This window comes from Lissotriton helveticus, chromosome 1_1 (assembly GCF_964261635.1).
Source record: "Lissotriton helveticus chromosome 1_1, aLisHel1.1, whole genome shotgun sequence".
Classification (NCBI taxonomy): Eukaryota; Metazoa; Chordata; class Amphibia; order Caudata; family Salamandridae; genus Lissotriton; species Lissotriton helveticus.
Genome location: NC_136057.1, coordinates 526,358,471 through 526,375,085, shown reverse-complemented (window position 1 = coordinate 526,375,085; position 16,615 = coordinate 526,358,471). Strand labels below are relative to the sequence as shown.

At 43.1% G+C, this 16,615-nt stretch overlaps 1 protein-coding gene across 1 annotated transcript in view; it reads left to right on the top strand.

Moving 5' to 3' along the window:
• Positions 1-16,615, top strand: part of VWF (von Willebrand factor) — a 1,169,185-nt gene that overhangs the window by 536,258 nt on the left and 616,312 nt on the right. The window contains exons 26-27 of the mRNA XM_078673989.1: positions 14,763-14,921; positions 16,262-16,397. Of these exons, the coding sequence (XP_078530115.1) occupies positions 14,763-14,921; positions 16,262-16,397 (295 nt within the window). The remainder of the gene's footprint in view (positions 1-14,762; positions 14,922-16,261; positions 16,398-16,615) is intronic.

The window sequence follows — 16,615 nt, the reverse complement described above, 5'->3', positions numbered from 1 at the left end:
GGATATGATATTTCATTACATTTCAGAGTCATCAAACATTAACTGGTACCATTTGGAAATGAGAACTTATTAGATGTAACAAAGTAACTCCAATGTTAGCTGGAAGAGGTTGGCCATTAGTAAAAAACAAATTTAAGAGTTTTTCACTAGCAGGACTTATAAAACTAAAAAGTACATGTCTTGCTTTTTAAATGCTCAGCACCCTGCCCTCTGTGCTGTTCAGGGCCTATCCTATGGGTGACGTGTATTAAAAGGAAAGTTTAGGCCAAGCAAAAGGTTTATTTTACCAGGTCGAAACAGCAGTTTAAAACTGCCTACACAGGCTGCAGTGGCAGACTCGAGACAGGCTTAAATTGATATTTAAGTGGATGGCACAATCACAGCTTCCGGTCCATTAGTAAAATGTAATATACAGGCCCTAGGCACAGGTAGTGCCACTTTACTAGGGACTTACTAGTAAATAAATATGCTGATTTGGTAAAAGCCAATTCTACCATGTTTTGAGGAGAGAGCATAAGCACTGGTTAGCAGTGGCAAAGTGCAGAGAGTTCTAAAGCCAGCTAAAACGAAGTCAGCAAAACAGCAGATATGAAGGCAAAAAGTAGGGGGAAAACCATGCCAAGGATGCCAGGTCGTGCAATTCCTAAATTAAATCTGTTTGAGCATTTTCACTATACCTGGGTTATTTGTTCTAATACCAAATTGGCAATGCCTTACCATTAATTTCACACGCAAGCATAGTAATAAGCAACAAAATGGTTACTAGTCAACCTTTGCATAAGGACCTTCCACTGCACGGCAACACGTGTTGACAATTTTAGAAACTCTTGTACCATTTGAGCTAGAAACAAAATATTTTTGGGGGTAAAATCTGCAGATTATGCAGCAGATTATGGATTCCGTGGCAAATGTGTCAGATCCATAGGTATGCATAAAATGCCCCGGCCTCACAATGTCATCATTCCATTGGACCCCCACCTCTTCAGGGGCCCCTTGAGGGGCCCCATTCAGGTCAAGTTCAATAAATATCTATGAAATATGGGATTGGATGTAATGTGGGGGAAGCAGTTTCTCTAGTGAGAAAAATAGTTTGATATTGAGGAAAAAGTGCAAATGGTAACTTGCATTTCATGAAAGAATTCCAGAACCTCTCCTAGGATGCCCAAACTGTCATGGCATCCAAATAGTACTCCAGAAATCCTCTATAAAATTACAACAAGTCATAAATGCAAATCTAACATATGTGTAGGTATATGGAGACACGTTTCTGAGCTTCTTTGAGAATCAGGTCCAGAGTGCAATTGAGGTACAACCTACACCAAGGAAATGGAAACTAGCGTAAATGACAAAATAATGAAGTAATACTATCAGAAAATATTCTGTATTATGCATCATAATTTGCCTTTTCCTGCTGCACAATTTAGTCAACCCTGACGCACAATTTGTCCCTCTCCTTCTGCATAATCGCAAAGACCATGTTTATTTGTTTTCTCTAGTGTCTCATGACGTTCTCTTCTCGAATTCCAGCTCCCCATCCACGGGAAAAGATCTACTTATAACACTTATGACACTTTAGAATTAGCTTTTTGTGAATCACACACCTGAAGTTATTCACATCAGATTTTGCCATTACATCCTGTGAACGCCCAATACTCAAATGGCTTTGAGATTTGGGCCCTGTGCAGTCATACCTTGTAGTCGAGTGACATGAGTATATACAAATACTAAATACCACATATGATACACCACACAGAATCTTAATGTTTTCCCTTGCCTTGAGTATAAAAACAGAAATGGCACAAATCCAGGTTTTCAGATAATGGCAATCGCCTCAATATTTACTCTGTAGCTATGGCATGACAGAGGCCAACATTTCTCTGGGGATACAAGGGTGTCTGTGCTGCATCTGCTTCCTGTATTGTGTTGTGCATGTGCTCATTAGCACTGTTTCTTAGAATAAAGGTCTCAAAGTCAGCATGCATTGAGTACGTTTCATGTTACTTATGCACGGAACAGGGAAGCTTTCTTGTCCGGCCAGCTGCCTGTTATCCTGACGGGAGCCTGGCCAACTGGCTTGGGCTTGGCTCCGAATTTAGAATAAAGAAAAAGTTATGTAAAAATTCCCATGAGGTTAAATTGACTTGTTTTCTTAGGGCCTGCAAATAGACAGGCATCACGGCGTATGTCAGAGCTGCCGAGCCAATGTGCGAGGCATGATTGAAGGAGAGACTCTGTTGTTAGATGAACAGGGGATACTTGGTAAGCGGTCGCATTTTTGGCAAAATTGTAAAATCGGTTGCCCAGGCTGCAAAAATCCAATTGAATTTACCCTGGCAAATGATAACAACAATGCAACAAGCCTGTCATGGTTGAATGTGAACCTAAGTTAAGATAGTTTCTATTTTACCTGACATAAAGCAAAAAGGTGTCTCCTTCTTCAGTATTTGTGCTACAAAAGGCCAGAGTGTAGCAAGGATTCTCCAGATGCAATGCCTACCCTGTGCTGTTTATCATCCTACATCATCGCTCATCTTCCCCTGTGCATCATTTTAGCGTTGATTCCACTTATGACGGCTGTAGGAGAGCACGGTCTGCTTCCTATGGTTACCCCCACTTTTTGCTGTTTTTCACTGGTTTTTCGACTTTAGTCTGGCTGTGGCCCTGCTAATCAGGACCACAGCCTAGCTGTTCTCTCTCTAAATTGATACCATGTACTTTAGGTACATCCCAGATTGGTTACTGGGTTACCCTTATGAGTCCCTGTATATGGTATCTTAGGTACCCAGGGCATAGGTACCCCAGAGGCCTACCAGGGGCTGAAGCATGTATTGTGCCACCCCTGGTTAGCCTTCCAAAATGGCACCACAGGTCTGCACTTGCAGCCTGGGTAAGGTGGTGTAAGTACCCCTTACTTAGATATAGTATACCTATATCTACCTTTACATATAGACACATATTAACTTATAAGTCACTCCTCTGGGAGGCCTTGACAATCCTGAAGGCAGAGTGATTGGCTTTGTGTGAGAGGGTGCCCTAGCATGAGCTGAGCCCCTCTGCAGCTTTCGGAACCATCTCCTTATAGCTGTTCTATGATATAGCCATACCATATACTCTTAAGTGCATTATAATCCTTGCGGTTAATGCTAACTTTGGTATGGCTTTATCAAAACATGTCGTGTTTGGTGTCAAACACTTTGGAATACTATCCCCCCCCCACCCCACCCCACCAGTTCTAGAGGCAGGGGTAGTATTCCACCCTTCTAGAGGGAAAAGACATGTACACACTGGTACACCCGGTTAAAGTTAAACATAGCCCCAGCATCACAAAATGGATGCTGCTGCCACAGACATGAGTTTGCCCTCCTGCTGCTGGTCGAAACTCCAGCAGGGGAGGCCTGGACAACAGGAGGTCCTGTCCAGGGAGGTGCTAGCACCTCCCCAGACAGGCTTTAGTGTATTGGGGCCGGGTGGGTTGCATTCAGTGAATGCTTTTCAGACTCTGCCTGGGGCACACAAGGTGCTCCATGCATTTCCCAGTTCAAACCGGTTTCTGGGGCACTCTACCCAAGCTCCGGCACAAACTGGACCCTAGAGCTCGTCCAACCCCTAAACCCACTATAAGAATAGGAGCCCAGTCCCTAGGACATTAGATTAGCTTGGACGAATCTCTGCAACATATATCTTGGAACTTCGACATTCCATATCGACTGGAAGACGGAAGAAATCTCCCTTGTGGTCTAGGAGTGACCACCCTGTTCAAACAGGCACCAACAGCATCTTTGCTGGTATGCATTTTCGAGGCTCCCGCCAGATCCTGAAAAATCTGCGAGACAGGACACAGACTTCCAGACATCTCTGAGGCTGACCCAAGATCCCAGCAAAGCTGAGACCCATAGCTGACACGAGAGACGTGGGACCGGAACTCCTGGACATCCTGCATTTTTGCAACTGCACCTACTTCCCGAGGTATCCTGAAGTTGTGCATTCGGGTATTTGAAGCCCCTGCCCGAGCACCTTTTGCACTGAAGCTCAGAGGCCTACACTCCACGAGTGTTCTGTGGGCCCGCTTGGTGCATTTCCGCTTGAGGCTCCTTCACGGTTCCTAGTCCGTTAGCTAGTGAGCCCCCATGAAGGCCAATCCTTGATTTCTTGATTTTTTCAGGTTGCTCCAAACATGCTCTGACTCCCCTCTAAAGGAGGAGTCCCCCAGACCTTGCTGGTCTGAACCAAAGTCAATCTTGTCATCTTGCGTGGGATGCTGTTGCCAAGGCTTGTTGGGTCCAAACCGGATTCCGACGCTGCAGCACTCGAGATCCTTTATGGAACAGCTCGAATCCAGCTCCTGGTTGTCATTGACGCCTCCTGGTCCTCGTGGCTGAAGAGTCAAACTTCACCTCTTTTACATGAAATCACCGACATCGGCTGGCATCTTCTCCTTGCCATCCTGGTCACTGGCTAGTGACCCAGACTCTGTCCCCTCTGCTTTCAGGTTCTTCACATCTCCAATTCACCCTTGGATCCACCCGGACACTTTCCCTCTGGTCGCCTGCAGCATTTCTTTGCAGCGCTCCATTGGAATTGACGACCAAACCCGACATCAAAAGACACCTATGCACCCGGCTTCCCTGACTGAGGTAAGACGAGTACTCCGGTGCTCCCATGGGTCTTGACTCTTGAAGTGTCCTAGTCTAAAAGGGTTCCATCGTAGTTCACCTCTAAGTGCCCTTATTCTTTAAAATTGTAACTTGTTCGTTCTCCATTGAAAGTCAATGGTGATCCGCGGCTGTGTTTAGACCCTGCAGGCGTCCCCCGTGGGCCTCCTGCGTCCCTACCTTGGGTGATTCCTGGTTGCCCCCGCGGTTCTACAGGCCCTAGGCCTGCTTTCTATCCCTCACTTGGTTCTTATACCACTATTTTAGTATATGGTTTGTGAGGCCCCTAGTGCAAAACGTATACTGTGCAACTTATCGTATGCTAATTAAGTGCCTTGTATTGTACTTTTACCTCTGACCTCATAAAGAGTCCAGAGGGGTTGTGTTTAGAATAAATACATATATATTTGATGTATACCTTGTGTGGTGTGCTCTCAATTGATCATTCAAGAGATTATAACTGGTAAAACAAATTGCTTAACTCGCCTCTAAGTCTTAGCCTGAAGGCTGCTCTCCACAGCTGCCACTAAGATAGCTTTCTCTAAAGGTTGACTTTAAACCTACCATCAATAAGGGTCGTTTGGACTGGTATAAGGTGCCCACAAGAAAAGTGGACATCATATGGCAGGCCAACTTCTCACAACGGCTGTCTCTCATTTAGAGCATATCATATCAAAAACTTTTAATTAGGCGTTTGATAGGTAGAGAAGATTAGGAAAACTGTGATGAATCATTTCAACGTGCAAAAGCTCAAACCGGTGAGTACACAGTTGATATTGTGTATGTTAAGTGTCTCAGAAATTCCCTCAGAGATTTATTGTATAGAGGACAGACATCCCTCAAATACTCTCAAGTCATTCTAATTGTATTTTGTACCGTATGTGGCTACAGCATATTTGAGTTGATTAATGGAGCAGCCCAGTAAAAAGTGCCTCCATCTCAAAAGTTATAAAATAGCTAATCACTAGGTAATAGGTTTTGCGATTCACTATTTAAAAGGGGTGTTCCCTTCCAAATAGCGAGTCTCAAAACCATGGACTAATGTTTCTACTTCAAGTAAGTGGTAATGCATTTAAAAATGTGAAGGACCCCTTCCCCTTTGCAAATGCAAGCAAAAAAAATTTTTAAGGGCAGACAGTGGTCCCAGGGACCCCTGTCTGCCCTTAAAAAACTTAAACGAAAACATTTTCATTTTACATTTTTTTAAATGCATCCCGTTTTCCTTTAAGGAAAATTGGCTGCATTTAAAAAAAAACTGCTTCATTTCAAAGCAGTCCCAGACATGGTGGTCTCCTGAGTCCAGGAGGGCACCATCCCTGGGAGGGCCTGTCATTCCCAATGGGCTTGCAACTTGCGAGAGGCTCATTAATATTAATGAGCCTCGCAATTTGTGACCCCACTGGAAGTGGCAAACAGTGTTAAGATATAGGATGTTATATGATTTTCTGTATCTTTAAGGATGTATAATTAATGCACTTTTTTACATGTATCTCTTTTTTAGAATTTGTGTGGCTACTCCAGAAGAAGGCGCTGGTTCGCCGAAACGCGCGTAGAGACCCTTATTTGCCACTTTTAGTCTTTTAATTTGTTCAATACATGTTTATAATAATTGTTACAAATGTATGAATTCTTTAATTAATTTTATGTGATATATAATTGTATACATGTTCATTGTTTTCTTTTTAATCATGTTACATGTTGTGTCCTTATGGAACTTATAATAAAACATATATTTTCTTAATATTTTGTAGCCATTTGTCCAGATGTCTATTACATTGTTTTAGTATAGTTGCCTAGGTTGTTTTTTGTCATAAACCTTTATTCCCTGGCCTTGGAACTATGGTATCCGCACCTTCAGGGGGTCCTTGTTAAATACACGCGGCAAACAGTGTTAAACACACTGTTGTACATTTTATTTTGCGCCACGCAATTTGCAACTCGCAATTCATCGCAAATTGCGAGGCGCAAAATAAAACGGTCTTACATCTGGCTCTACATTTTGATGTGGAACGGATAGGCCTTGCAGTAGTGAAAAGCAAATTTAAGAGTTTTTCACTACCAGAACAAGTAAAATTTAAAAGTACATGTCCTGCCTTTTAATTACATTGCACCCTGCCACTGGATTGTGAGGGTGTACCTTGGGGTGACTTACAGGGTAGGGTTGGGCCTGGCAAGAGGTTTATCTCGCCAGGTTAAATTGGCAATGTAAACTGCACACACAGGCTTTGCAATGGCAGGCCTGAGCAATGGTTAGGGGGCTACTTAAGTGGGTGGCCCAATAAGTGCTGTGGCACACTAACAGCAATAATTTAATGGACGTGGGCAAATGTAGTGCACTTTACTAGGGACTTACAAGTGCATTAAATGCTCCAATTGGGGACAAACCAATATTACCATGTTCTAGAGCGAGAGTACATGCACTTTATCACTGGTTAGGTTAGCAGTAGTAAAGTGCTCAGAGTCCTAATGCCAGCAACAACAAGGCAGAATAAGTGAAGGAGGAAGGCAGAAAGGTGGGAGAAAGACCACCCTAAGGCTGTCAGGGCTAACAGTGGGCAAATAAATGATGGGTTGGAATGCTACCCAGAGTGATTGCCAGTGGTTACAATTATTGTGAGAAGTCCTTTCAACACCTTTTATATGCTTATGCAGATACCTAATCCACTGGTAACTGTTCCAAAGTAATTTAACCCCTTCGATGCGGATGACAAAGCCAGCTCGTCATGGGCGTTACCTGCGCTACGCGGATGACGAGCTGGCTTTGTCACAAACCGCGCGATTTTCAAATTTCAGCGCACAGTGGGAAAACCCGCTAGCCCGGTAGCGGTTAAGCTTGATTTTCTTTCTTATTTGGAACAGATTTAGTTTAGCCTCAAACAGATTTGTAGAATACACAGACCTATGTATCTTCCTCTATTGGATGTCCACTATATATTTTTCTTACTCGGTATCTGTGTCCTCTCAAGATTGTTTTAAGTTCATGAGCAGAAGGTTTTATTGAGTTTTGTTGTTTAAGTGTATCTATGTTTATTTCCAGCTATGTGATTTTTTTCGGCTAACTTTTCAGTCTTTAGGAGAACATGAGTATGATCCAATGACACTTAATGTAAAATTCAATATAATTTTTTTTGAGCTTTCTTATTTTGTGCACATAAAATTAGCACTTAAACATTTCTTGTTTTCTGAGTAAAGCATCTTACCCTCTCATAAAGTAAAGTTTGGTTATTTCATATGATTATTTCAGTGTTTTTTAGGTGTTGTTAATATATACTGTAAGAAATTAGATTAATAATTGAGAGGGGAGGAAACCCCACTCACATAAGAAACACTATCTTTGTCAGGGTGAACAACAAAAAGTCACTAAATTAATCTGTGCTTAACCCTATTGAACAAAAGCAGTCAGGCTTAACGTAAAGCCAATGTATAATGTATGTATGCAGCACACAAACTGTAACAAAGTGAAAACACAATACTGGAAAATCTCACGCTAATTTATTAAAGTAGAGTACATTTTCATAAATAAAATTACATCAAAACAAACAAGAGTCGAAGCTATGAACCAGGACTATGACTTGTTGATATTTTTAGTAAAATCTAGCTGACGTCTAGCTCCAAAAACAACAAAGTGCCACCTGTAGGAATCTGGTCATGCAAGAGCTTGTCAAAGTCAAAGGTTGAGGCCAATCGTGATGGAAAGTGGCTCAGATAGAATGGGTGGATTGGGCCCAATATCTTACCTTGAGACTAAAAATACATTTCAGAAAACATTCCTGAGAAGGTTGAGTTTCAGAGGGGCAAGGCAGCAGGCTCTAGCCAAGACAAGGTTGCCATCGATGGGATGCTGCTGGACAAATTCTCGGTGAAGCTGTTGACAATAGTGGGAAAAGCTCTAGGTGGGAACAGCTCAGGGAAGGAAAAGCTGAATTTTCAGGCCGGGGAGTTTGTCAATTGAGTACTGGTCGACGTTGGACCTAGTGAAGATTTCTTTCTTTGGACTTTTTGGAGCTTGGATTCACCCAGTGTGACATGGCTACATGCTGTAGCTGAAGAGGGCTCCACATGGCTGGATACCAATGTCAGGAGGTCCTGCTGAAGAGGATTTCCTTCTGTGCAGAAAAATGAAGTAGGAGCTGGGGCAAAGTCAATCGAACTAGTGATGCACCTATGTTGGATCAACTTGCAGGTAGGTCCCGCGATCCCGTCAGTTCTCATAGCGTTTTTTTCTGGATTTTTTTAAGTCTGGGGTTTTAATTTTTGGAATGAGGAGGTCAATTAGGCACCACACCAAGCATACAGGGCCTGGTATGCAATGTTTGGGGGGTTAGGATTCACTCCAGCAGGGTCCACCAGAATCAGGTAGGTAAGTTACAACTGCAGAGTTATATGACCTAGACAAGTGGCAGAAAACCACTGCAGGATTGGGAACAGAAATGGCAACTTTCTAAAAGCTGTATGCCTAGAATTGTAACTTAAATTTCAATTTTGCCATTAAAGATATTTTTAAATTGCAATTCAATAGAATCTAAGAAATGTTTTCATATTTCCTCCCAATCCGAAGTTACACTTTAATCAATTTAATAGGGTAATGCATTATTAGCCTTTAGGAGAGATAGGTCTTACAACAGTGAAAAATGACCTTTGGAGTTTTTCACGGCCAAAACAAGCAAAATTTAAACCCACGTGTCCTACTTTTTAAATATTACACACCCTGCCCAAGAAGTTGTTAGGGCTTAGCTTAGAGGTGATTTATAAGTTTTAAAAAGACTGGTTTAGGCCTGGCAAAAGGCAAACATGTCCTACACCCAATTTGCACATTTAATTCACTTGTTGGTCCCTAGTGAAGTGGTAATGCAGGTTCCCTGGGCCTGTAAATTAAATGCTACTCGTGGGCATGTAGCACTTATTCTGCCACCATATAGCCCTTAAAAACATGTCTCAGGCCTGCATCCTATGTGTGTAGTTTTAAAACTGTCATTTCAACCTGGCAAAATAAACCTGTGTCAGACTTAAACCTTCTTTGTTAATTCATATAAGTCAATCACAGGTAAGTCCTAAACATCCCATAGAGCACGGCGCATTGCACTTTAAAAGTTGGACATGTACTTTTATGTTTAAATGTCCTGATAGCGAAAATCTCTCTAATTCATTTCTCACTATTGCAAGTCTTACCACTCCCATGGGATAACATTAGGTTACCTTATTAAATTTCAGAGGGGATAACGTTTGTGCGGTACCAGGCAGGAATGTGATGTGTGATGTCTAAGGAGTTGTAATTTTAAACCCTCTTTAAGGGTAAATTCTGATTTTATTTCACAATTCTGAAAATGCCACATGTAGAAAGTTGACATTTCTTTGTCCTAACCATTTGATGCCTGCTGTCTGTTTCCTGGGTCTCATGACTAAGTGTGGGTGGCAGTTAGCCTTTGTGTATTCCTCCCAGACAGTATCACAATAAAAGGCCTGGGTGTTGGCAGAATGGGCCATCCTGACTTGGTGAGTGGGGCGAAGCTGTCACTTGTCACGCTTCCACTTCACAAACACTGACTCAGCTCAAACACAAAGAACTTCACAGTAGCCTATTGTAACTGAAGACAGCCTAGGACCAGGGCAGAGAGCCAGGAGACTCCAAACACCACTGTGGGGGGAACCCCCAGCAGCAACTTCCATTTTAAAGCTAGTACCAGGTATAAAAGTAGGACCCTCTGACCCACTCTTCAGATCACTTCTGAAGAGGTGGAAGACTCTAAAGAAGGAACTCACTGCTGCCCTGCTGTTGGTAGGACTGCCCTGCTGCAAGAAGGACTTCCCTGATGGCTTGAAAGGAAGAATGGACCTGCTCCTTAAACCCAGAACCACCAGAGTGAATCCAAGGGATAGCTTACTGGCCTCCTGTTCTGAATTACAGGAACATTGTAAGCTTCAGAGATCTGTTGTGCATCTACCCAGTGGCCCAAAACTCAATTGGACCTGCCTCAGCCCTCAGACGTTGCTGCTGGCCTCTTCTGGAGTAAGTTCTTATCTATGAGGCGCTTCCCCAGGTCCTGGACCCTTGGCTGGCATCAAAGATTAATCCTTCTGCCCAACTGTGGGTTACCTCAGAACTTGTGCTGCATGATGTAACTCGATGAAGAGCAGCGCAGGCTCTCCCATCACAACATCTCACAGCCAGTGATCAGGGGCCTAATCGGAACTGATGCAGCACTATGCAATGCCCCGCATCAAGGACATAAGGTATTTTTTTATTTATTTTTATTTATTTATTTTGAAAGTTTTATATATCGCGGACAAGATCTTTGCAGATATCAGAGCGCTTTACAAAGAGGGGTACATGAGGGAGCATAGTCAGACAGATATATCAATAGATCAAACAGTACAAGTAGGTGGCTGCAAAGCCAATCATGTGAGTAATAAGATAACAATACAAATAAGCAAAGGGGTCAAACATGTAGTACAGATCGGTGCATAGTATTAACAGAGTTCAAGATAATAGTTCAAGTGTATTTAGCCATGAGGATAGCTTTTACTTCATTTTTAAAGAGTGTAGTGGAAGAGATAAGCCTGGTTTCGGGAGGGAGTGAGTTCCAGATCCTAGGCGCCATTCCTGAGAAGGAGAGCTTATATGTTTTTTCCTTCCGGAATCTTCGAGGTTTCAGCAGAAGATTGTTTGTGCCTTTAGTGTTTCTAGCTCCGCCAGAGATTGTCAGTTTCTGAGCGAGGTAGCCGGGTGAGTTTAGGTGTACCGCCTTGTGTGTCATACAGGCGATTTTCAGATGAATTCTGGCTTCAAAAGGCAGCCAATTCAGGGATTTCAAGTCAGGGGTGATATGGGAATGCTTTTTTGATCCAGTGATGAGTCTCGCTGCAGCGTTTAGAGAAGCTCTTAGGGGTGCGGTTGAAGTTAGGGGGAGTCCGCAGAGGGCGATGCTGCCGTATTCAATTCGGGGGATGACTAGTGCTTGTACTGCGGTTTGGAAGTCTTTGGTTGGGAGGAAGGGTTTGAGTTTCCTCAGAGTATTGATCTGGAAGTTTGCTCCCTTTGTTGCCTTGCTGATATGTTTCTGCATGTTGAGATTGGTGTCAAGTTTTATGCCTAAAGATTTTGCTGAGTCCACGATGGTGGGTTGGACATTGAGTGCGGTTAGGTGTTTAAGCCAAATTTGAGTGGTGGAGATCTTCGCTGGAGGTGAGATCAGAAGGAACAATCCTCAGTGGGACTAACTTGGTCATTGTATCAGGCCCGCACTCAATTGCGGTCAGCCTGAACTTGTGACTTTGTCCAGGTCTGATGTGACCAGATAAACACAGTTGCCACTTTGTGCTTTTAGGCAGTATATATACCTTAAATCTTTGAGATTGCATATCTCCATTTCTACTGATTGGATTTTTGTCATTTTACTATCAAGCAATTTATTAAACTTAACTCTAGGTTTCGAAATAGGTGTGGGAATTTTCTTGGGTTGTGTTTTCACTTTATTACTGTTTGTGTGCTGTATAACTGCTTTACACATTTCTTCCAAGTTAAGCTTGACTGCTTTTGTGCCAAGGTACCAAAGGGTTAAGCACAGGTTAATTTAGTGACTTTTTCTGGTTCACTCTGATGAGGATTGTGGTTGTTGCTTGAGAAGGGTTTCACCCCCTCCCCCATCAACCAATAACCCAATTTCTCACACAAGGCCTTTACTTGTGCACACCAGGTTATGGGGTCATGGATTGACCTTCAGTCATGCCAAGCTGTTTCATGTCATGCCCTTCAGTCAGCATTGTGGACCCCTTAAGCCACTATATATATAGCCTTTGGCACAGTGCCATGTCCTAAGCACCAAAAATCTGCAGTTTGTGGCCTAACGCCATAAGCTGTGTTGTCTGTGACCTCTAAACTTTCTGCTCGTGGAATTGGGCTATGCACCTCAGGCTTTTAGTGTGGGCATGGACAAACATGGCATATAACAAACCCCTTTGGCCTAAAACATTGACAGTCCTGGCCTTTGGTTGGGTACAATGGAGCCTGTTCTGTTGGGTATGGCTTGGCTGTGTTCACTGTACACAGCCCCTATGCCCTTGGAACCTACTATAACTTAACTTTCGCGATGTAGGTAAGGGCATGGACTGAGAACAAAGACTTGAAATCTAATGTACAGAGCCTTCAGCCATGCACAATCAGCTAAATGTTCAGGACAGGACCTTCAATTGATCGAGAAAAGTCAGTGCACACTGTATCACTGTGAGAATCCCATTTTAGTTTTTATCAAATGCAAGTTTGTGGTCACAAGAAGAGGGCAATTTCTATTTCTTGGACACCTGAAACCTTAGCAATTCGTTAGAATCTACAGATAGAATTTTAGAACTGCAAATACTCTGACAAAAAGAAATGCAGTAACCCCTCGACACATACTCTATAGTCAGATCTATCACACAGCCAAATTATACTTCTTTCAACATTATGTCTCAGTGGCTTTTCTTGGATTCCGCGCTCCTCAAAATGATGGAAGTGTTATACTTGAGCGCTTCATGTGGACAAGCAAATCTTTTAAACATTATTGTAGTTTTTGTAGGCCATTATCAATGCCTCTAAAATCCTCCCACGTCCTCTCCGTGGTGTCACTTGTTACTCATGCCAACATCTAGTGGATGCCAACCCCTTTTAGCCCCCTCGTACCCAATTTGTTTCTACAGCACAGGTTTGCAGATATTCACAAATTCACTGCATCGCATAATGGTGCTTGCCATATTGTTTCAGTCATGTCCAGCCAAAGATGTCACTTGGGTAAGTTCGAATTTGTCACTTATGAAATTAATAATGGGTAGAAATACTACCTCCTTCAAAGAGATTTTAATCGTTTTCACTCATTTTTGTCCTGTGGTCCCTTTCGGGACCGTATCTGTGAATAATTTCTGCATTAACTGTGCAGATATATTTGAAATAAACTCTTCTAAACCCACTCAGCACCTCCATGCCATGTCCATGCCACGTTTGGTGCAATTCCATTCAGTGTGTTTTGCTACAACGGAGAGCAGAATGTCCTGTCAGACATAGTATGAATAACGCTAATTTATCTTCTTTCCAGATAAATGCATCAAGGTACTGACAAATTTCACGGAGTTTCATCATGTGATATAAATAAATAAAAGTGACTTAGTCCTAGCATTTTAAGTAATTGGGGAGCCTTTTTACGACCAATGTATGTCTAAGTACTGAGGCACACATGGGGGCGTAGAGTTATAGTTAGGTGTGGCAGAGTCATCCTTTTCCCAGACTGGATATATTTGGCAGTGCATATCTGAGTGGTGAGCCATCCTCTTTTGTAGAGTTAATGAATGTGTGAGGTGGGACCATTTTGATCGTGTGGAAGTATGTATGATTGGCGACCCTACTGCTCTCTAAGTGACACAAATATCTCAGCGGGTGAGTCCACTTTTGTCCACTTAGGTGTGAATGACAGAGTTTGTTTTAACCAGTGATATGTATATGCAGGTGGGTGAGTTCTTCAACTACAATCTGCATAATAGAGATACATATATGGGCTGATGGATACTATTTACAATTAAGGGGCTAATTATCGGGGAGGGGTGTAAATTGCAGGTGCAGAATGCATACTTGCTAATTACAATGTGTGCACGTGTGCCCATTTGCACCTTATTCTGAGTTGCACTGCTCAGAATGATTGATTACACATTTTGACACAGTCCGAAGTCCACAACCTGATACTTCCTGTATTTGCCCTTGAGAATTCTTGATGGGCAAACATCTGTGTTTGGTGCAATTTGCACCTGTTTTTTATTCCAATTTCGGGTACAAACTCCTGTTTGCACCAGAAACCGTAGTAGTCTACTTGGAAATATCTGAGTGAGTATCTCACATCCCTTATAATTTTCACTCTCTCAAGTGATTGCAGGAACAAGAGCCTTTTCTTTGAAGCTATATCTTATCTGAATGTGTCACTTGATGACCACTGCGAGAAAAACCATATAGTTTCTCAGATTTGGTAAAGGTTGACACCAAAGCCAATCATTCATAAAAAACAAAGAGTGCGAGCTACAGGCATAACAAGATATATGAATGCTCATTTCACAAACATACACCCAAGTTATTATGTTTTTTCTACCTTACAGCATTAAGTTGTGAAGAAAAGAATGAACCAAAGTCGGACTACGTCTGTGAATGGCGGTACAACAGCTGCGCGCCAGCCTGTCCTGTGACGTGTCAACACCCTGAACCTATGGATTGCCCGCTCAAGTGTTTAGAAGGGTGCCATGCCTATTGTCAGCCTGGTGAGCACTGGTTGTTATTACACTTTCGTTGCTATTGAGCTTGTTAAACATGTAAGATTCAAAGTCAAGCCACACATGTGTTGCAAGCACTGTGCTAGGCAACTAAAAGAGAATTGTGTTAACCCCTCGGGTGCTGCCGTCGGCCAACGGCCGACGGCAGCACTACCTCCCTAGTGCTGCCGTCGGCCACCGGCCGACGCAGCCCCGCCCACTCTTCAGAACACCCGCACCGTTAAGGCGTTAATGTGGTGATCATTGTAAACAACAAAGGGGCTTATTCATTAGCCCCTAGCGTCACTGGTGCGTCACTTTTTGTGATGCACCGGAGGCGTAAAATATGCACCACACTGCGATATATTTACAAAGTGACGCATCTAAGCAGATGCTGCACTTTGTAAACCCCCTCTATGAGATTTCACTTTGACACTTCTAGAACGCCACTGCGTCAAATCCTTATGCCTGCCTCACGGCAGTCGTAAGACTGACTCAGGCCCTTTCACATGGGGCTTGCCCCATGTGGAAGGACAACTTGCTGGATATGGGTCTGTTTTCAGATACACCCCAGCACTGCGCCACTTTTGCGCTTACAGATCTGTAAAGCCTTGCAACATGGAGTGCCACAGTAAATACGGCTCATCCATGGTGTCGCAAGGAGGGCGCACTGAAAAGTGTTGCATCATTGTTTTCACGCAGCGATGCAACGCTTTTCATAAATGAGGTTCAAAATGTTCAGCTACCAACGCACTCAAATAGCTTAGAAATTTCCTAAGAAAATCAACTTTTTTGACTGGGCTCCCTTGGTCAATGAAATAGACGTCTGTTACAGATACTTGCCAAAGCTGGTAGCCCTGGCATGAGACCACAACAGTATACATGAATAAATTGTACAGTACTGCTTAAATTTTAGTTAATGGACTAGGGGAATTCCCGTTCCATGCTTTTAAATCAATGTAAGTAGCGCAGTACTTTTTCCCTTCTGACAGAAAGTGGCAGCAGGGCATGTGGGGTCTGTCCTGGGTAGCCCACCAGGAGGCTGTCTGTAATGAATCTTAGTTTCTTCTGGTTCTTTGTCTGACAGATCCTAGATTACCCGTCGCCAAAACATAACATGTGAAAAGGCAACAGTAAAAAGTCGAAAGGGCATTCTTCCTTGTAAAAGCCATACGAGTGCAATTACCACACTGAGAGAAAACATCTTTAAACTTCAGTGGTTTCGACAGTGTTTCCCAAACAGATCAACATTTCATTCATCTTTTCCAAGGGTTCAAAGCACAGCTGCGTTCAAGTGGTCAGCCTCGACATGTTTGGCTGCTTCTGACATTTTTGTTGTTGTTACACAGGGAAAATACTTAACGAAGTATCTCAGACATGCGTCTACCCCAGCGAGTGCCCTGTGTGCCACGTGGACGGCCGGAAGATAGCCCACGGGAAGAGGATTGTTCTGCACAGAGACGACTTGGCACGCTGTCAATCTTGGTAAGGCACACCGTTCCGTCGTACGCCCTTCACACTTAGTTGCACCGAAATGGGAAGACGGGGGTTGCTTTGGGGTGATTGTGTCACGTTGCTGTTTTTTTATAACATTAATTACGGTGTCTCATTGCACAGAAAAAGGTCCGATGTTGCAGTTTCTGCCCCAGGCGCCTAGTGATATCTGAACCCCCAGTGAGGCCCGTTCAGGCGTGATTCACAGG